Source organism: Malaclemys terrapin, chromosome 2 (assembly GCF_027887155.1).
Source record: "Malaclemys terrapin pileata isolate rMalTer1 chromosome 2, rMalTer1.hap1, whole genome shotgun sequence".
NCBI classification, from domain to species: domain Eukaryota; kingdom Metazoa; phylum Chordata; order Testudines; family Emydidae; genus Malaclemys; species Malaclemys terrapin.
Window position 1 is genome coordinate 152,251,498 of NC_071506.1, and position 20,830 is coordinate 152,272,327.

Consider the following 20,830-nt stretch of genomic DNA (forward strand, 5'->3'; position numbering starts at 1 on the left):
ACAGTCTATCTATCCTCACCAGAGTCTTTAGTCTTCGCTTTGGGTCCTTTAAATTCATCCTTTTGCTTGGGCTTCTAAGCGAGACCTGTCCCCTTCATGGGGCTTAGGTTAGGCTTCTCCCCCACACCTCCCATTTCTTGGGGTTGATGCTATTTTGCTGGTGGATCCACCCATTACTCTATGTTCCAACCTAGAGGCCCTATAAACAGCAGCCACATACTGTTCAGGTACATTTGTTGCTGCTACTTCCCTAGGCCTCTTCCCATCTGGCTCCTTTAGCTACACCAATATCCCACGACCAAAATTCTCAGGTTCCTCTTTCCCTGCAAACCCAACTGTGCAAGCGAGGTCTGAATTGTACCCTGGCTAGTACTCAGACTCCTTTGGCCAAAGAGGAACACCTTCCCACCCAGGGACTGCCCTACTAAGGCCCAGCATCAAATGTTATCTAAGCCTGCTGGGCACTGATTGGCTGTCACTAGACCTTCTAGCCCTTGGAGGACCAGGTCTTTGTAGTTTCCAAGATGGCTGCCTCCAAAAGACCTCTCTAGGCAGGCCTGGAAGACCCAACTTCATTGGTCTTTTCCTTGCATGTTGCTTCTTTCTGGGGCAGGGTGCAGCAGAGCAGTGGGGCCTCCAGCAGGAGTCCAGAAGGGCCTGGTACATTCTGTCACATCTATCATTAAGTATGCCTGAGGGAATTTTGCACCACTGTGCATGTGCAGAATTTGTGTGCCGCATAATTTTTTCCTCAAAAAATACACTCTGCCTAAGAAGTGCTGCAGTTCTGCCTTTCGCCGCCAGAGGCCGCTGTGGCACCAGGACAGCCAGCAGCAGGCTGTTCTAGTGCCACAGCAACCTCTGGTGGTCAAAAGGCAGAACTGCAGCACTTCTGGGGCAAAATGTATTTTCTGTGTGGAAAAAAATTCTGTACATGAACAGTGGTACAGAATTCCCCTAGGAGTAGAGGTTCATCACAGCATCTGCCTCCAGAACCAGGCTAGGACAGACAGAGTGGGGCACATGGGGCTGCTGGGAGGGGTCACAGATTGGAGTTCAGAATGGCTAGGGGGGAACAGTGTTGAGCCAGCGGCTGAATGGGAGTGGGGGTGCAAGGCCACATGAGGATGGGAGGTTTGGGGACAGGGGCAGATATGCCTGACTGAATGGGAGAGGCTTGGGGTCAGCCAGGATCTGCATGGGGGAAGCTCACCAACTCCCTAACAATCCTGCCCCTCCCCACCCCCAAAAAAGCCTGTTCCATACTTTTCCCACCCCACCTAACAACCTTCCAGGTTCACTCCAGGCTCCTTCCCTCTCCGTCTGCTCCTTCCCTGTCCATCAGCTCCTCTGTTACCCCTGACTCCCCCGAGCCTTTTCACTCATTCTGATAGGTGTAGGAAATATAGTTCTGTATTGTAATTTAAATGAATTACTCAAAGTTCTGTATTAATATGCCAAGTAAGGAATCTATTTGTCAAAAATTTTTACCAGAATCTGGTTTTGGTCTGTATTGTTACAGACATACTTGCTGACCGATATTTTGAAATAAATTACCAAAATAATTGAAACTGGTATGATTATATTGTATTATTTTGACAAATAAAATATGCAGAATTTTGCAGAATTAAAAAATATTGTGCAGAGAATTTTTATTTTTTTTGGCACAGAATTCCTCCAGGAGTAGTTAAGGCATTTTAATGTTTGAGGTCTCAGTTTAGACAAAACTGATTTTTAAAGACACATTAAATTTTTTTCCTCCTCCCCTTTTCCCCTGATGGTATCACTGTTCTATTGTTAAGACCATAAGAGAAGAAATAAAGTCTGATAGTGTGTGCTTCTCCTTCTTAATTAATTTTATCTCCTAATTTAATTAATAAGCTTGTAAATTCTCAGAAAATTCTGTAGTTTTGGGGAGGATACGTTGTATTTTTCAAACACAACAGAGATTAAATCCCTTCTTTATATATGCAAAATTCAGATTAATTTATAGAGCAGTAACTGATGCTTCCATAATGATACACTGTACAATGTTGAAAAGTGCCAAGAGTTAGCAGTATACAAGACAAAACAATGAAAATGTCAAGTAAATTACAACTTAATTTGCATAAAGCTATATCTGGCTTTAGTGAGATCCTGTCAGTGCCTTCCTTTCGTGAACGTCAAAATCAGTCCCCAGTTTTAAGTAAAGTTTAAAAAAAAATAAACCCAAGTTGTAGTTTTCAGATGGATTATGAAGATGGTGACCTAACAAAACGAGCACCTGTTATTACTGCCTATTGTATTTCTTCTGATATTCATCGTATCCAGTTTTCATGACTGGCGATGACCTGGAGGTTGTTAAAACTTCCATATGGTAGGTGGAGGGAAGAAGCCTTCTTTTTATAATACCACCTGAGACATAGCCTAATCACCCAAAAATATGCTGTTTAATTCTTACTGTAATACTTGTATTGCAATTATAATAAAATCTTCAATATTGTACTTTTAAACTAGAATATTACCCTGCCGGGGAACTGTTCTTATCACAAAGTGTAAATATTTAATGTCATAGCAGTATGAATTCTAACTATCATCTCTGATCTCTTCTGTTTTCAGTTTTGCCTTCTGGTCTGCAGTGTGTGTACATTTTTCACTATCTTGGGTAGTTACATTCCTGGAATTGTACTCTCCTACTTTCTATGTAAGTATAGTCTTTTTTCCCCCCAGTCATGTCTTATGCATGTTGTATGTTCATTATGCAGTCTAACATACAGTTCGTTTTTTAAATAAATAGTTCTGTATATGGATCTTGACCGATGATGATATTATATGAATGTCAGGTTACAGATTTTTCAGTTTGTCAGTTAAAATTCTGACACATCATGGCACAACTGTATGATACCTTTTAGGCAGTGATACAGAGAGAGACATATTTATGCCAAAATAAAACATGATCATGAATAAAAATATATGCTACCATGACCACAAATTCCCTATTGGAACTTCTGAAAATATTTAGCCACTTGGTATAAATAGTTGTTATAATGGTGCTATCCCATAGAAGAGAAACCATACACTCCCAACCCACAATGTCTGAAGCAGGTTGGAATGTGCTGTTTTTTGATGTTTACTTTATCAATGATTTCATCTTTCAGCAGTACATTTCCCTTTCTCAGAAAGCAAATTATGTCTTCAAAGACTGATGGTGGGCTGTGAGCTACATCTCACTGAGATGTCTCTTCCATGAAAAATTATCCCACTACCCCTACTGTTTGTTTGTTTGTTTTACAAATTATGCCACCAACTGCTGTAGTGTATCATGAGTCCATATTGTCATCTAATACTGTTTTTTATATATGAATGGAGTTTTAAACAATTCAAACAAGTGGGTGAAGAGCTGAGTAAATTATATGGAAAAAAAAAACAGATGCCTCTGTTTTGCCAGTATATTGGTGTCAGTCTCTGCTGCTGCAAAAAAGTGCCTTGTCCTTTCAAGAGAACTCCTAGTTAAGGAGGGGGAAAAACAGAGTAAACTGAGGCCGATGCGTATATTAGTCCACTGCATTGGAGTGTGATATCAGTTCAAGCACACCATGTCAGGACCTTAATATAGGTATAGTCAAATGGATTAGCAGAAAAGTTCAGTGAAAATAGCAAGGATTATTAAAAGAATTATTACCACCATTATCAAATTTATTATAATAATGGAGCCCTGGCAGATTTAAGAGATTTATATTTAGCATTGTTGGAGTATTGCAGCACACAGCACAGTGATTTATTAACATCACAAGTATAAAGGTTTACAGGCAGAAGAACAAAAACCTTTCTGCTTACATTGAGCTTTTTGAGCCAAATATAATAAACCTTTATTTGTTCTAAAAGAGCTATTCAGCCGTACAGAATTAAAAAAACAAGAATGCCAAAAGTTTACCCCCATTGCAATTGGGAGAGAACGTTAATTTCAAAAAAATGTGGCTACCACCCAATTAAGATAATGACTTATACCATTAGCACCAAGGATCTGTCCTGTAGCAGGAATAGAAAACATCTACTCAAAATCAGGGAGGGCACTGGCTTCTCCCCCCATGCTCCCCAGGACATCCAGAATGCCCTTGATAGTACTCCTGTGCTGACAGAAATGGCGCACACACACACACACACACACACACACACACAGTCACTGACTAGAAAACACCTGGAGCAGCACATTGTGGATCCAATCTCAGATACAAATAGACCATTGCAGAAGGAACAGTTTTTAGAACAAGAGGTCATGTGATCAGAAATTCACTGAGATGGTAGTCACTGACAAACGTCCAAAGCTCCTAGAGCTTTCTATTTGTTTTATTAAGTGGGTGTATTTGTTTGGGGTTATCTTTAGTTTATATTATGTTTTATTTGCATTTGATGTTTTCTTTAAACATGTTATAGTAACCTCTGGAGTTCATGAATACTGACTCTGTCACGTGGTAGGTGATTACTCTTTTGTAACTGTGACCGATGTCATGTGACTAGGAACAGGAATTAAAGTTCAATGTCTTACAAGCCTGTAATATTATTCTATTGTGGTAACACCTAGAAGCCCCAATCAGAGATCCTGGCCCACTAAGTTAGGCACAGTAAACAGGTTGTGATACTTTCTTGGGGTATCCAGAACTGTAAGTCACCCTGTTACTTCTCTGCCTAAGCGTAAAAGGGTCTGCTGGTGCTTAACTGAGTGACAATTCCCTGCCACTCCAGCCAGCCTCACATATTCCTCAGGACTCTGCCAGTCGTAACTGCCTTGCAGATTAACCCTTGGACTACTTCAGTTCCCAAATTCTCCAGAAGCTTCTCCCTACAATATCCAGATCCTGTCCCTGGACACTCAGAGAAATTACCAAGTATGCTGTTTCCAAAGAGACAGAATACACATCAACCTGTTGGTTCATCTGAGGATGCACACCTCACTTTAGTATAACAGCATTGAGATGAATTTATAATAAAACAATAAGTTTATTAATAAAGAACTGAGATTTAAGTGAAACTAAGCAGACAATAGAAACAGAAAACAAAACAAATAATGACATTTTAACAGTTGATATATTGTCTGCCACCACTTCCCCAGCATATATAGAAATGGGAGATAGTTACCCTATAAATCTATTATGATACTGGTCTTGGCAGCAATTACTGGTTGAATGCATTGTAAGACCACACCTTTAAATCCTATTTTGGGATGAGCCAAAATTAACAAAGCACAGATTTCTTTTAAATATAAAAATACATTTTGTATTTTTGCTGATAACACCAGCAATATTATTTCATCTAATAGTTAAAATTGCTGATTGACATAGATTGATCTTCTACAACAGCAGAAACTTTCTCCAGAGTAAGTGGGACAAAATGCACATCAATTGGATCCACTCAGGGCCATTACTTGGTAACATTTTTCACTACATTTTAGTGACTTTGCTTTTGTTTTTCTCCTTCTAAAAGATTTTATTTGCCTAAATATAAATATTTTAATGAGACTGTGATTGTGACCCAGGGACCTCTTGATGCCAAGTGGCAGCAGGAATAAATGGTACATAAGGGTTAGAGGAATGCCCTGGGTCTGGTATATTTACATTCTAGTTCACCAAAAGAGTGTCTTGTGAGGTCTTTAATAAAAGCCTCTGTCACTCTGGTTGTCAGTATCATTGCAAAGTGCATGTATGGATGTTGTATATGGAGTTACATATGTACACTGAAAATTATGTTCTTATGGTCTATGTAGGGACTGGTCACCAGGAACAGGGAGAAACTGGTTTTCTTTCCGGCAAGAAATGTTTATCTGTTTCCATGTAAATGAAGTATTGTCTGATTCACAGTGGTACTCTACTCACCAGTCTGAACCAAATGCTAATGAAGGATAGTGAACTCTTCAGAGAGGAAAGGAACAGGAAGAAATAAATAGTGGGGTAGACAGGGGAAGGGAAACCCATCTTGAGGTGCACATCAAAGGTATGTGCTGGTATATTTAAGGGTGCAAAGAGAGACACTGGCATCCTTCACCTAGGAAGTAGGATAGCAAAATTTGCTTAATGGAAAAGGGGTCTCAACCAGGTCTGGTTGAGAATGTTGAGAGAACTTTGGGTGAGATAAGCTTTTTTAGACAGAAGGATAACTTAATTAATAAGTTTAATCTCTAGAAAGCTGTTATGATTTTGTTTTATGTGAAACCATTTGTTTCCAATATTCTTACTCACTGTCACTTGAATTTCTGTTCTTTGATAATAAAGTTACACTTATTTTCTCTGTAAATATATCTAAGTGCTGTGTGTTTAGTAGATCTGTGTTCTAAGGTATAATTAGTAAGCTGCGGTGTACTGTTCCGTTGGGAATACCAGACTTGGTAGTTCTGTGAGAGTTCAGTGAATAAAGAGCTGACTCTGTAGGGAACACTCCCATGACACACGGGTTGGTGTGTGCCTATCGCTAACCTGCACAGAAAGAAAGAGGTCTGCAAGGTGGTGCTTGTGTCACCAGAGGCTGCTGGTTTCAGGAAACAGATCCACAGCAGATACAGACAAGACTTCTTCATACTAAGAACAGGTGGTGGTGAGGTGCCTCACAACCCTGGCTACCCAGGGAAGTGTCACAGGGATATCATTTTGCTTCTGATTTGCACTTGGAATGGACAAAGAGTAGGATGAAGAGGACTTTTTATTATTCGTGTATTTTGAAAAGCAAATTTAGGTCCCTGTGAGAGGGCTTGGATTGATGTCACTAGAGACTAAAGCTGTGTTTACCTAGATAGCTTATGGCATAGGCAGCAGCTGTGGAAAACTTTGCCTACCCTGACCTCAATAGAATGCATTTATGGGGGCAGAGGAGAGGATAGTTTGATCTAAGTGCCCAGCCTTCTAGAGAGACTATGAAAACAGGTGCCAGTTGATGTGAATATAATGGTAATTTTTGTGATGTGGACTAGTAATCAGTAGGAACCGTACAGAGACCAGTACTCCTCTGATGTGGCATATACTGTTGTTTAAGTTACGTAAAGGTAATTCTCTTTATATTAATGAAATGTATGGCGTAATCTTTAGTTAGTGATTTAAACATAAATATTTAAGTAACCTTTCTGTTTATATCTTGGTTTTGTGTTACAGTACTGTGTGCCTTTTTATGTCCACTGTTCAAGTGCAATGAATTTGGGCAGAAGATGTGCAACAAAATCAAGTCAGTTCTGCTGAAACTGGATTTTGGAATTGGGGACTATATCAACCAAAAGAAGAGAGAGAGATCTGGTAAGTAACTAATATGGAGGGGGAGGAAGGGAGAGGGTTGTTTTGTTTTTCCCACATGGAGTCTCAAATATTATATATCTAAAATTAGGCAAAAATCTGCTCATATTGTAATCATCACAGTTCATCTTTTGAAACCAAGCATGAGTATACTTGTCATTATGGAATTCTAAACTGAAGGATGGGAGCAAAATTTAAACAGTATATGTCAGACTGACCGGTTAGGATGGGGTGAGGAGTTTTCTCCTCTCATTAGATTTGATCTGCCCCATCACTTCATATATTTAGGAAAACTGCTAGTTTTAAAGTATGAAACATTAGTCTAGCCACCTTACTCAGAGTTAACATGTACTTCCAAATGCATATGTTCTATTCACATTAAAGCACCTAATGTCTAGTGATTAGATTGAGGCTTCTGAAATAAGGACTTCTAGATTCTAACCCAGCTAAATTATGCTAGTGACTGTAAAAAGAAGAACAGGAGTACTTGTGGCACCTTAGAGACTAACAAATTTATTAGAGCATAAGCTTTCATGGACTACAGCCCACTTCTTCGGATGCATATATTTGTTAGTCTCTAAGGTGCCACAAGTACTCCTGTTCTTTTTGCGGATACAGACTAACACGGCTGCTACTCTGAAGCTAGTGACTGTGCAACTTCAGGCAATTTACATAACCTCTCTGTGTCTCTGTTTACTGATTGAGGTATTATGAGGCTTAAGCATTTTGAGATTCTTTGAACTAAAGATACTGTATAAGTGCATGTTGTGTTTTATTTTATTAAGATGTTTATTTTGGAAGGTGTGTGGGGGTCCCAAAGCAACTGCTGGGAAGGGTATGAAACAATATACTCAACTATTTTTAAACCATGAAATTGCACAATAGTATAAAATCAAAAGGCTATACTTCTGACACTGAAATATTAGGAAGATAAATAAAAAATGCCATCTTCATCCCAGACTTTCTCAGATAAACTTTTATTCTGGTCATCTTTATATGAGCAAAATTATTATGTTGCTTATTTGATTATTCACATGAGGGAGTGTGGCAGGGCGCTGCTAGGAAAGCCCTTAATCAGTTCCCGCCGCCCCAGCCCCAATCATGGGGGAATGGATTGGGGCTGGGTAAATAGCCAGTGCTTGCCTGGAAACGTCCCGCATCTGCCAGCTTCATTAGCAGGAGCTAAAAGGCTGGAAGTGGAAGAAGGGGGGGCGGAGACCAGGAGGGAAAGGTCAGGCTCACAGGGAGGAAGGAGCCTACCAGTCTGTTGCTGATCAGGCGGGTGTGAGGCCAAGCTGTGTAAATAGCCTGAAAATAGTGGGAAACTGGTGGTGGGGAAAGGACACAAAATAAAGAGCATGGGTGTTGCACCAGCTTGGAGTGTCACTGAGTCTTTAAAGAGTGGGGCCAACGGGCCAAATCCTATGGGGCACAACGTGCACCCCGTTACATGTGGGGGCTTGTCCAGGACTAGAAGCCACCGCCAGCGAGTGGAAACCTGAGCATGGAGGGAACAGTGCAGTGGCTCATGAAGCAACAAGAGGAGCTGCAGAAAACCCTGCAGGCCTTTCAGCAGTCCCACCAGGCCAAGAGACAGGTCTTACTTGCTTGGCAGGCCGAGCAACAAAAGACCTTCCAGGACTTCATCAGGGAGCAGGCCAGTGTACAGCAGCAGCTCCTGCACCGGTTGGGGAGTCCCCTGGGAGGTGATGGCAGCCACGCACCAGGGTTGGTGCTGTGTAAGATGGGCCCCGCCGATGTATTGTGGTGCTATCAAAGATAAGTAAAAATTGCATTTGAAGGGGCCCAGGAGTCTGTCAGCTTTTCTGCTAGGCTACAATGCTGCTTTCAGTTAACTTCCTTCTTTAAAAAAAAATGGATGGAGGATGAGATTGTTTCTGACAGAGGGGCAGAGAAGGGAGAAGGCAAAATGTGTGTTCCTTGTATGTTAATTGGAGACACCTGTGACCCAACAAAAACTACCAGACCTACTTGGTCACTTTCAGTGCAAATTTGAAGGTAGTTAGGATGAATGCAGGGGAAAGAATGAATGGGTACAAAGGTAGGGTTACCATATTTCCACAATCAAAAAAGAGGACACTGGCGGGGGGGGGGGGTGCTCTAGCCCCGCCCCACCCCTATCCACTCCCTCCCACTTCCCACCCCCTGACTGCCCCCCTCAGAATCCACAACCCCCCTCCCCCCGCTCTTTGTCCCCTGACTGCCCCCTCCTGAGACCCCTGCCACTAACTGCCCCCTAGTACTCCACCCCCTATCTAAGCCTCCCTGCTTCTTGTCCCCTGAGTGCCCCCTCCTGAGACCCCTGCCACTAACTGCCCCCTAGTACTCCACCCCCTATCTAAGCCTCCCTGCTTCTTGTCCCCTGAGTGCCCCCTCCTGAGAACCCTCCACCCTAACTGCCCCCCTAGGACCCTACTTGTCCCCTGACTGCCCCGACCCTTATCCACACCCCCGCCCCAGACAGACCCCCGGGACTCCACGCCCCATCCAACCACTCCCCGCCCCCGACAGGACCCCCAGAACTCCCGACCCATCCAACCCCCTCTGTTCCCTGCCTGCCTTGACTCCTCCCAACACCTCCCCCGACCCCCTGACCCATCCAATCTCCCCTACTTTCTATCCCTTGACTGCCCCCTCCAGAAACCTCCTGCCCCTTCTCCAGCCCCCTGGCCCACTTATCCTGCCACTCAGAACAGCATGTCGGGCTCCGCGTGTAGCCCGACACGTGGCTGCGCTCCCCAGTGCAACACACAACCCGGTCCCTGCCCCTGCACGGTGCTGCCAGAGCGGGGCACTGTGCAGCAGGGGAGGGGGAGCAGGGGAGGAGGAGGAGCTGCCGAGGCCCTATGCGAACGGCCTGGCTGGCCGGCAATCTGAGAATGAGGGGAGGGGAGTAGCTCTACATTGGCCGGGCTGGACTCCGGCAGCTGATCTGAAGCTGCGGCGGAAGGGCTCTGGCTACCGGAGCCCCATGCGAGTGGCTGAATTTCCTGCAGCCCTGCCGCGCTCTGCTTGGGGGGGAAATCCCGGACATTTGTAGCAATTTACAAATTCACCCCCGGACGCTATTTTTAACCCAAAAAGCCAGACATGTCCGGGAAAATCCGGACGAATGGTAACCCTAACAAAGGAGGGGAAAATCCTGTGCATGAAGACCTATATGCACATATCCAGAAATTACATACATTTTAATCGGTATGAAAATAGCATAGCTTGCATACCCACTGCCTGTTTTAAATCCGTAAAATACAACCATCTCAACACCAGACGAGCTATGTGGAAGGCATAGTTTTGAATTGTAGTTACTTGAATTGTTTAATTTGTGTTAACTTGTACTCGCAGTGTAGTTTCAGGGATGTATAGTCTCAAAGCACTTCGCACGGCAAGGAGCAACAGGTTTTTAAAAGAAATAAACGTAATAAAGGCAGATGAGTATGCGGCAAGACAGTGCAGACGAATGTTGTCTCTCCAGCTGTAGATGCTACAGAATAATAGCTCAATAAATATCCAGCTTCTGAGTCAGCTTGTTTTACAACACCAGCCTATTGTATATAATATATAAATCATTCATTGTGTTAACAAATGAAGCCCATAATATGATTGAATTATTTAAGGAGCTCAATAGAGACAATAGAAATAACTCAGAAATGCTTGGTCATCAGGATAGGATAGAAAATAACTAACTGTAATTTTCTTTCTTTCAGAAACCGCAAAACCAAAATCCCTGGAAGATGACAGTGAATTAGACATATCAGCCCTGTGTCCTAAGGTGACTGGATTTTAGTCAGCTTTTTTATGTAAAAAAGCACTGAAGAGCATGAAAACTTCTCTTGGTCTCTGTGCTCTATGAAAGACTAGTTTTTTTCCCTCCTAATAAGAGACATGCTGTTGCTGACCAGAAACACAGCTATGTACATCACATCATGTTCCAAAAGTGACTCTCATTGTCTCCATCCTGAGAAATTGACCCAGAAACTAACCACATCTATGACTACAGGTCCCCCAAATATCTGGCCCACGTGGCTATTCATCTGGGGAAGCTACAAGATGTTACACCCCTATGGTATTGGCTGCATAAGGACTATACCAGAATTTCACAGCAATTTAATCTATCCCACTTCTCAGGAGTGGAGATACAGATTATTATTATTATTATTACAATAGTGCCTAGAGGCCCAACTGACATCACTGTAAAGCAGATTCATTTTGCTATTTGCAGCACCCCCCCTCTAACCTCAAAATATGTAAAGAAACATTCTTTTCAAGTAGTGTCCATGTGGATGCTCCACTGCGTCTCTGCCTGCGTTCCTACGCTGCTGATAGAACTTTGGTAGCAGTGTCTGTTGAGCCAGCACATGCGTTGTCTCTCCTCCTGCTGTGCCAGGAGGCTAGCCAGTATGCACGGGCTAACTGTCCTTAGTTCTTTCTCAACTAGTGACGGAGCTATTAGCTGTCTGTTCACAGATCGTTAACCCCTTTTACAATTGCAATTTTTAGCTTCCTCTGAAGCCTCTTTTCTTCATTTGTTTTTCTTACCTGTTGCCTTAAAAAAGAAGTGAAAAAGAAAAGGACTTTATTCTTTTGTCAACCCCGGTGGGCGGGAGGACACCCCCTCCCCCAAAAAAGGGTATGCCCAGTTCTCCGGCTTCAAGAAGTGCCGCACTTGCAGCAAGGCGATCCCTGTTCCGAACAAGCACTTTCAGTGCATCAACTGCCTGGGCGAGGGCTACATGAAACAAAGGTGTACCCTGTGCCAGCAGCTCTGGCCGAGATCCCTCAAGGACAGAGAGCTTCACCAAAAAAATATCTTCATGGAGGCAGCTCTTTGAGCTCAACCTTCCGGTGGCCGGTCTTCCCCACAGCCTTCAACTTTGAAGGACGGTGGGTCAAGGAAACGGAATGGGGACTCCTCTGTCAAGTCAAAAAAGAGATCAGGAAGTCCCCTCAGTGAGCCTAGGGATAGCCATAAGCAATAGCCATCTCACTCGGTATACTCGGCACCAAGATCTCAATCCGGCACTCACGCCTCTTGGTAACCATTGGTATCCAGTACTGCCCACAGGCCCCATTGGGCATGGGCACTGAATCATCAATACTGAAAGATAAGGACAAACATCCTAGGAAGATGCTCCTAGTATGCAAGTCGACCTCGGTACTGCTAGTGACAGTAGCCCACCCGGCACCGGAGAGAACGGTACAGACAAGGTCTCCATCTCCCTGACACCAGGAGGATCGGTACCAGCAGAATTCCACCAGACCAGAGACTTCTGCATAATGGAGGCACCTGAGTCTCCACCGTTCAGTACCATCGTCAGGGCATCATGTTTTTGCTGGGCACATAGGATATCCCTGCAATCATATCATGCCCCTCCACTATCTAGTGAGGTGTGAGACAGTGAGCCAGAGGAAGTATCACAGGACTCCTCCCAAGCTCCATATGCGACCGACTATCAACAGGATCTGGGAACGTACCAGCAGATGGTATACCACCACCATCTTGGTACAGCCACCTATGGAAACCTCCACCAGGCCCTATGCCACCATAATGGCCATACTGGAACCCATAGGTGGCACATTGAGAGCCTGCCCCCCAGGTTCAAGCCTGCCCGAAAACCCTCCCAGAACACTCCTTTGGCCACGGCAACTAGAGCCTCAGAGCCTCAGGAAATGGAGGAACAAGAGGCTGACACGGAAGAAGTAACATCTAAAGCCATATTCTCTTCCCCGGATGAAGCGGTCATGCCTTTACAACTGTCCTTCCATCCACTGGAGGAGGTCAAGGATACACACCAGCTCCTTGATATCCTCCTTGAAGATCGCCCTCCCAATTAATGAAGCCGTCTTAGACCTGGCTAAAACAGTGTGGCAAACCCTGGCATCGATAGCCCCAATGTGCAAGCATGCGTACAAGAAATATTATTTCCCCACAAAGGAATCAGAGTTCCTTTTCTCCCACCCACCACCATTCCATCGTGGTAGATGCCGTGAATTCCCTTGGCCAACAACACCATTCCAGGGCAACATCCTACAACAGGGATAGGAAGCGCCTTGATCTATTTGGCAGAAAGGTGTATTCCTCATCTTCCTTACAATTCCGCATTGCCGACTATCAAGCACTCATGGCAAAATATGATTACACAAACGACAATAAGTTGAATGTCTTTATTGATAAACTGCCAAAGAATCATCAGGAATCCTTCAAGGCCATCATCCAAGAGAGACAACTAGTGGCAAAAACATTGCTACAGTCAGCCCTCGACGCCACCAACGTGGCAGTTAGATCCATCTCCACGGCTGTGGTGATGAGGCAGGCGTCATGGCTCCACTTGTCAGAATTCAAAGGAGATGCAGACCACAATAGAAGACCTCCCCTACAAGGATGCAAAGCTCTTTGCTGAGAAGACCAATGCCTCCCTCCATACCTTGAAGAATTCCAGGGCCACCCTCAGGTTGCTGGGAATCTATACACCAGGGCAAAAGAGACAGTTTAGCACCCAGTCCCAACACAGACCATATATGACTCAATTCCCATAACAGCGCCATTATGAGCCGCAAAGAAAAAAGGGGAAATTCCCGAAGCTCAGGCCATCCAGTCCACAATCTTCAACCCAGTCCCCTTCCTGTAAGCACCACTTTTGATGGGCAGATTGAGGTGCCACAAGACCACTCCCTGCAACTGACTATGATTATGCACCCATTTGGCAGCATTGCACAGTGCCTGGGAACACGCAACATCGGACAGATGGGTCTTAGAGATCATCTGATCTGGATACTCTATCCACTTCACCTCTCTGCCCCCTCCACAATACCTTTCCCTGTCCCTCTTCAGGGACCCTTCTCACGAGAGTCTACTACAACAGGAGATAAATCAACTCCTCCAGTTAGGATCCATAGAAGGAGTACCTCAACATCTATGAGGCAAGGGGTTCTACTCTTGTTACTTCCTAATACCCAAAAGAAAGAGAGGTTGGAGACCCATGCTGGACCTCAGACTCTCAACAAGTTTGTCAAAGCTCAGAAGTTCAAGATGGTCAGATTATCGATGATTATTCCATCACTGGACCAGGGAGACCGGTTTTTAGCCCTCGACCTACAGGACGTCTGCTTTAACATTTCAATCCTACCTGCTCACAGACGATTTCTCAGATTTACTCTGGGACCTGGCCATTACCAATACAGAATCTTCCCTTCGGACTCTCATTGGCCCCAAGAGTATTTTCCAAAGTTCTCCCAGTGGTAGCCGTTCATTTACACTCGCAAGGGATAATGATCTTCCCATACCTGGACAATTGTCTCCTCAGAGCCTGATCACTTCAGGAGGCTCATCGAGACCACGATACACTTGTTTACAGAATTGAGCTTACAGATCAATACCCAGAATTCAACCCTCAGGCCAGTGCAGCACCTGGAATTCATAGGGGCCGACCTTGATGTTCTACAGGCCAAAGCCTTCCTACCTCAACACAGGTTCCTATCCCTGGTCTCATTCATAGACACGGCTCAGTGCAGTCCACAGATACCAGCCAGACTGCCTCTAACCATTGGGGCATATGGTGGCAGGAACAGCTGTGATACCACACACCAGACTCCACATGTGATACTTCCAACTATAGTTCAGTTTGGTTCACAGATCAAACGGGGACAGGCTGGACAAACCCCTGTCACTACCTACCAGTCAAAAACTCCTTAGACTGGTGGAAGTGTGAGTTACCTCCCCGCACTCCTTAGACCAGTGCTGGACAACCTACGGGCCGCTTGTGGCCCATCAGAGTAATCTGATTGCGGGCCGTGAGACATTTTGCTGATGTTGACAGTCTGCAGGCATGGCCCCCGCAGCTCCCAGTGGCCGCAGTTTGCCTTTCCCAGCCAATGGGAGCTGTGGGAAGCGGTGGCCAGCACATCCCTGTGGCCAACCACTTCCTGCAGCTCCCATTGGCCAAGAATGGTGAACTATGGCCACTGGGAGTTGTGGGAGGGGCGTGCCTGCAGATGGTCAACATCAGCAAAATGTCTCATGGCCCACAATCAGATTACCCTGATAAGTCAGATTGTGGCCCGCAGGTTGTCCACCACTGCCTTAGACCCAGCCAATACATGCAAAGTGATCACCTTGCAGACATCACCATCGTTGTTCCTTACCATCTACGCATCACTCGTTTGGTAGGGTGCACATTTAAATGGCTTCTACACATCAATCTCCTCAAACTGAGAGTGATCAGGAATGCCTGCACCCATTTCCTCCCTCTGATAGCAGGATCACATACAAAGATCCTAAACAGACAAAATAGCCTGCATGTACTACATCAACCTTCGGGGGGGCCAGGTCACCCTTCCTATGCACGGAGGCAATGAGACTATGAAACTGGTACATCTCTCACAACGTCACTTTGTCTGCGGCTTACCTCCCAGCACTCAGAACTCGATAGCGGATAACCTCAGTCACAAATTCCCGCATGATCACAAGTTGGAGGTGCTCCATGACCTGTTCAAACAATGGGGAACACCATCCATAGACCTGTTCACCACTTACCAGAACAAGAAGTGTCCACACTGCTGCTCCAGGGTGGAGATGGGACAGCACTCTCTGGGCGATGCTCTTCTCCTCCCCTGCAACAAGGACCTTCTTTATGCCTTTCCCCCGTTTCCTCTTTTGATAAAGGTTCTGCTAAAAATAAAAAGGGATGGAGCTCACGTCATCCTGATTGCTTCTACTCGGCCAAGACAGACCTGGTAGCCTTACCTGACACAGCTCACAGCGTGCCCGCAGATCTCTCTGCTGACCTTTCCACCCCTCCTCTCACAGGCTGAAGGACATACCCTACATCCCAACTTAGGGATTCTTCACAGCTTCTATCACAGCTTTTCACCAACCCATACAAGGATACTCAGTGCTGTCGCACTCAACCACTAAAAAGTTCCTTGAGGGTATAATAAACCTCTTCCCTCAACGTCTGCTTCCTATCCCCACATGGGACCTAAACCTGACTAGGCCCCCCTTCAAACCCACGGCTACCTGTTTTGTTAACGTACCTATTGATGAAAACTGCCTTCCTGATAGCAATTACCTCAGCTAGAAGAATAGGGGAGATAGCAGCTTTGATGGTGCTTCCACCTTACACAGTATTCTTTCCAGACAGGTTACACTTAGGCCACATCCAAAATTCATCCTTAAAGGAGCCTCTCAGTTTCACATGAATCAATCAATTCACCTTCCTGTCTTCTATCCAAGCCTCACCAAGACAATAGGGATGCCGTACTATATACCCTAAATCAGTGGTTCTCAACCTGGAGGGACTCAGAGGTTTTCCAGGGGGTACATCAGCTCATCTAGAGATTTGCCTAGCTTTACAACAAGCTACATAAAAAGCACTAGCGAAGTCAGTACAAACTAAAATTTCACACAGACAATGACTTGTTTATACAGCTCTATATACTATACACTGAAATGTAAGTACAATATTTATATTCCAATTGCTTTATTTTATAATTATATGGTAACATGAGAAAGTAAGCAACTTTTCAGTAGTAGTGTGCTGTGACACTTCTTTGTATTTTTATGTCTGGTTTTGTAAGCAAGTAGTTTTTAAGTGAGGTGAAATTTGGGGTACGCAAGACAAATCAGACTCCTTTAAGAGGTACAGTAGTTTGGAAGGGTTGAGGACCACTTCCCTAGCTGTTAGGAGAGCCCTAGCTTTCTAGGAAAGGAAAAAGGCCTTCAGGAAGTCCCATACTCTTACTTCCTGTGGCGGAAAGATCCAAGGGCTCAGCAACATCAGCCCAAAGACTCACTAAGTGGGTCTCGAATTGCATCAGACAATGCTACCAAATTCGCAGTGTGACCCCTCCAGACTCGATCCGTACACATTCCACAAGATCCATTTCCTCATCTGTCACCTTCTTCAAGGATGTCCCTATCTCAAAGATTTGCAGACCAGGGACATGGGTGTCAGTCCACACTTTCGCAGAGCACTATGTAATTACTGGGGACTCGCCTCTGATGCCATATTCGGCTCCACAGTATTGTCATCTGTAACTTACCCGACTCTGAAGTCCCAGCCCTCCAAAAGGGGTACTCTACTTGGGAGTCACCTACAGTGGAGCACCCATAGGGACGCTGCTCGAAGAAGTAGTTACCTTGTGCAGAAACAGGTTCTTCGAGATGTGTGTCCCTAGGCGTGCTCTGCAACCCACCCTTCTCCTTCAGAGTTCCCAATATGGGACTCTGTGGTAGAGAAGGATGGATAGCCTGTGCATACTGGCTAGCCTCATGGTGCAGAATGAGGAGAGCCAGTGCATGTGCTACCAAAGTTCTCTGATCAGCAGCGCAGGGATGCAGACACACCTACAGTGCAGCACCCACAGGGGGACACATCTCAAAACCTCCACAGGGGGACACAAGATGAGTAACAACTTTTTTATAGTTAAACCACATAATTTGTCAAAGACTTGTGGAATCATTTAAACTCATATGACCACTTGTAACATGGTGTTACATTGCATGCAAATGATTATACCATGCAGCCTTTGTAGAGTTATGTAGCTTTGGTAATACATACAACAAAAAGACTTCAAAATACGTCCAGCCTATGTTAGTATGCTGTATAATGTATACCATGGCTCTTCTCAGTATAGTCAGAGAGAGTGCATTAAATGACAATTATTTGATATAAATGATTAGGACTAGGAATTCCCATACTGGATTAGACCAAATAGTCCATGATGTCCTGAAACCTGACTCTGACTTCCTCTACAGCATCTGTTGTCAATCCTGAGCACTTAATGGTAGTTTTGTGCTCTGAAGCATAAGGGTTTTTTTCAATAGGATAAAAAACTGTAGCTAGTCTGACTGGACATGTGTAGATAAAACACCATCAGAATAATTATTTTCAAATTGAGCTAGGTTTGGTTTTGCTGTGTGTATAAAGCATGAATACACATGCTGTATTTGCAGAGTGCTGCAGTTCTTATTGCAAATAGAATAAGCATCTACATAAAATATGACTGAGAAACAATGACTATATATCTATAAACAAGGTGTTTTCCCAGACTTCCTTTGCATAGTCTGATTTCAAGTGGTGGGAAAGGAGGCTGGAGCAACAAGCAGGGATAAAATCAGAGACATCAAAATGTGTTATATAATTGTATACGTTCAAATACATCATACCACTAAGGTACATCTACACTGCAACTTCCCAGCTCAAGTAGAAAGATGCACTAGCCCTGCTCAAGCTAGTGCTCTAAAAATAGCATTGTAGCTGGGGAGTAGCTTGGGCAGTAGCTTGGGCCAGCCACCAGAGTACAAACCTGCCCAGCCCCCTTGAGTACATATTCAGGTAGCTAGCCTAACCTGCCACCAGTGCTACCCCCAGCTACACTGCTATTTTTAGCACACCAACTCAAGCAGAGCTAGCATATGTCTGTCTACCTAAGCTGGGAAACATGCTCCCAGCTGCAGCATAGATGTATTATAAGTGTTATCTACTGGTTTCTACATTTAAGCAGGGGAGAATGTCTATGTCGGGTGGGCAAACTTTTTGGCCCAAGGGCCACATCTGGGTATGGAAATAGTATGGCCGGCCATGAATGCTCATGAAATTGGGGGTTGGGGTGCGGGAGGCGGGGAGGGCTCCAGCTGGGGCTGCAGGTTCTGTTGTGGGTCCAGAAATGAGATGTTCAGTGTGCGCAAAGGGGCTCCAGGCTGGGGAAAAGGGGTGTGGGGGTGGGGTGAGGATTTCAGCGGGGGGTGCGGGCTCTGGGGTGCGGCAGGGGGTGAGGGGTTGGGGTGCAGGAGAGTGCTCTGGGCTGGGACCAAGGAGTTCGGAGGGCAGGAGGGGGATCAAGGCTGGGCCAGGGGGTTGGGGAGGGGGTCGGGGGGGAGGCTCCAGGTGGCGCTTACCTCAAGCAACTCCCAGAAGCAATGGCATGTCCCCCCTCCAGCTCCTATTCAGAGGCGTGACCAGGCAGCTCTGCATGCTGCCCCATCCACAGGTCCTGCCTCTGCAGCTCCCATTGGCTGTGGTTCCCAGCCAATGGGAGCTGAGGGGACAGGACTTGGGGCGGGGGCAGCGTACTGAGCCCCTTGGCTGCCCCTACGTGTAGGAGCCGGAGGGGAGACATGCTGCTGCTATCAGGAGCCGCACGGAGCTGGGCAAGCCCCCGACCCTGCTCCCCGACCGGAGCTCGAGGGTCAGGTTAAAATGTCTGAAGGGCTGGATGTGGTCCCTGGGCTGTAGTTTGCCCACCCTGGTCTATGTAATATCACAAGCAAGATGTATTACATTGTTTTTCAGTGTCTAGGCATTAACTTAACTGTAAAATGAATTCTCTGAATGTAAAAATGCCACATTTCATGTATTTTTATATATTTATAGATTAGTCCTACAGTTATTGCTAAAGAGCTATCGGTGTCTGACACAGATGTATCAGAGGTATCTTGGACTGATAATGGGACCTTTAATTTATCTGAGGGATACACTCCACAGACAGACACATCTGATGGTATGTAATGGTTTCATTTAAGTCTTCATTTATTACAGTACTGGAAATTATCTAAAATTTTTAGGATACATCAGGACATGACAAATTCCTTGTAAAAGCTGACATTTTTTATTAAAATATATTGCAATAGGTTTAATTTATTGTGTTTTGGGGACATCTGCTGGACAAGGATTATCTATGTTGTGTACATTATGCAGCACATCAATGTATAACTTAAATAACATCAGCAGCAAAGACTAAACTAAACACATTCAGAGCCAGCAAGACCAGCAATCTCCAACAGAGTTCTCAGGCAGGGTGGAAAAATAGGATTTATTCTCTTGCTCTTTGGTGTGTGTGTACCATGTGGATATAAAGGAAGGAAGAGGAAGAGCATATCCTGACATGTTCGGTAACCACTCCAGCAGCCAATTAAAGAAAAGCATTAATGGGCTCCAAATAATAGAAGCTTGGGAGAGATGGGCACCATTGAGCCAGGATTGGATGGAGAGGCTCATATGCTAGAAGGAGATACTCAAGGATGCCTTTTTCAAGGCCAGATCATGAGATCCTTACTCTGTTTTTACTCAACCAATCTCCCAATGGGAACTTGCCTGAGTGAGGACTGAATAGAAACAAAGTAAGGAATTCAGGATCTGGCCCTCTGAATAAGTTATGGAGAACTTTCAGCTAGATAGATCAAGAGAAAGACCATAGTATTGTAAATGTCATTGATATTGTATATACTGTATCTGGTGTCCCTACAGTAGTCTTGATGTAATCTGTTCAGTTAGTGGTTCTGCTATTCTGCAGGTCCTGTATTTTTCTAAGCTGGAGGTTATTTAAAATTACAAGTAGGATAGTATTGCAGGATAGTTATAAATGCCAAATCAGTGTCATTTAATTCTTTCTTTTTTTAAAGTAGCTATCACAAGTTGTAATCAAACAGCAGTATTTGGTGAAAAAATATAAGTTAATGATAAATAAGTATGATTCATTTAAACTTCAGGGCTTTTATATCTGTTAGCCTTTATCAAAATGCCTCATCACTTGTTCTTATGAAACAAAATAAATTCAATCAG

The 20,830-nt window shown here is 44.5% G+C and overlaps 1 protein-coding gene across 3 annotated transcripts in view; it reads left to right on the forward strand.

Annotated features, from left to right (window-relative positions):
* RETREG1 (reticulophagy regulator 1) overlaps window positions 1–20,830 on the forward strand; it is a 136,897-nt gene that overhangs the window by 110,795 nt on the left and 5,272 nt on the right. For all 3 annotated transcript variants that reach the window (XM_054017906.1, XM_054017905.1, XM_054017907.1), the window contains 4 exons: window positions 2,599–2,683; window positions 7,116–7,253; window positions 10,976–11,040; window positions 19,643–19,769. In XM_054017906.1, the coding sequence (XP_053873881.1) occupies window positions 2,599–2,683; window positions 7,116–7,253; window positions 10,976–11,040; window positions 19,643–19,769 (415 nt within the window). The remainder of the gene's footprint in view (window positions 1–2,598; window positions 2,684–7,115; window positions 7,254–10,975; window positions 11,041–19,642; window positions 19,770–20,830) is intronic.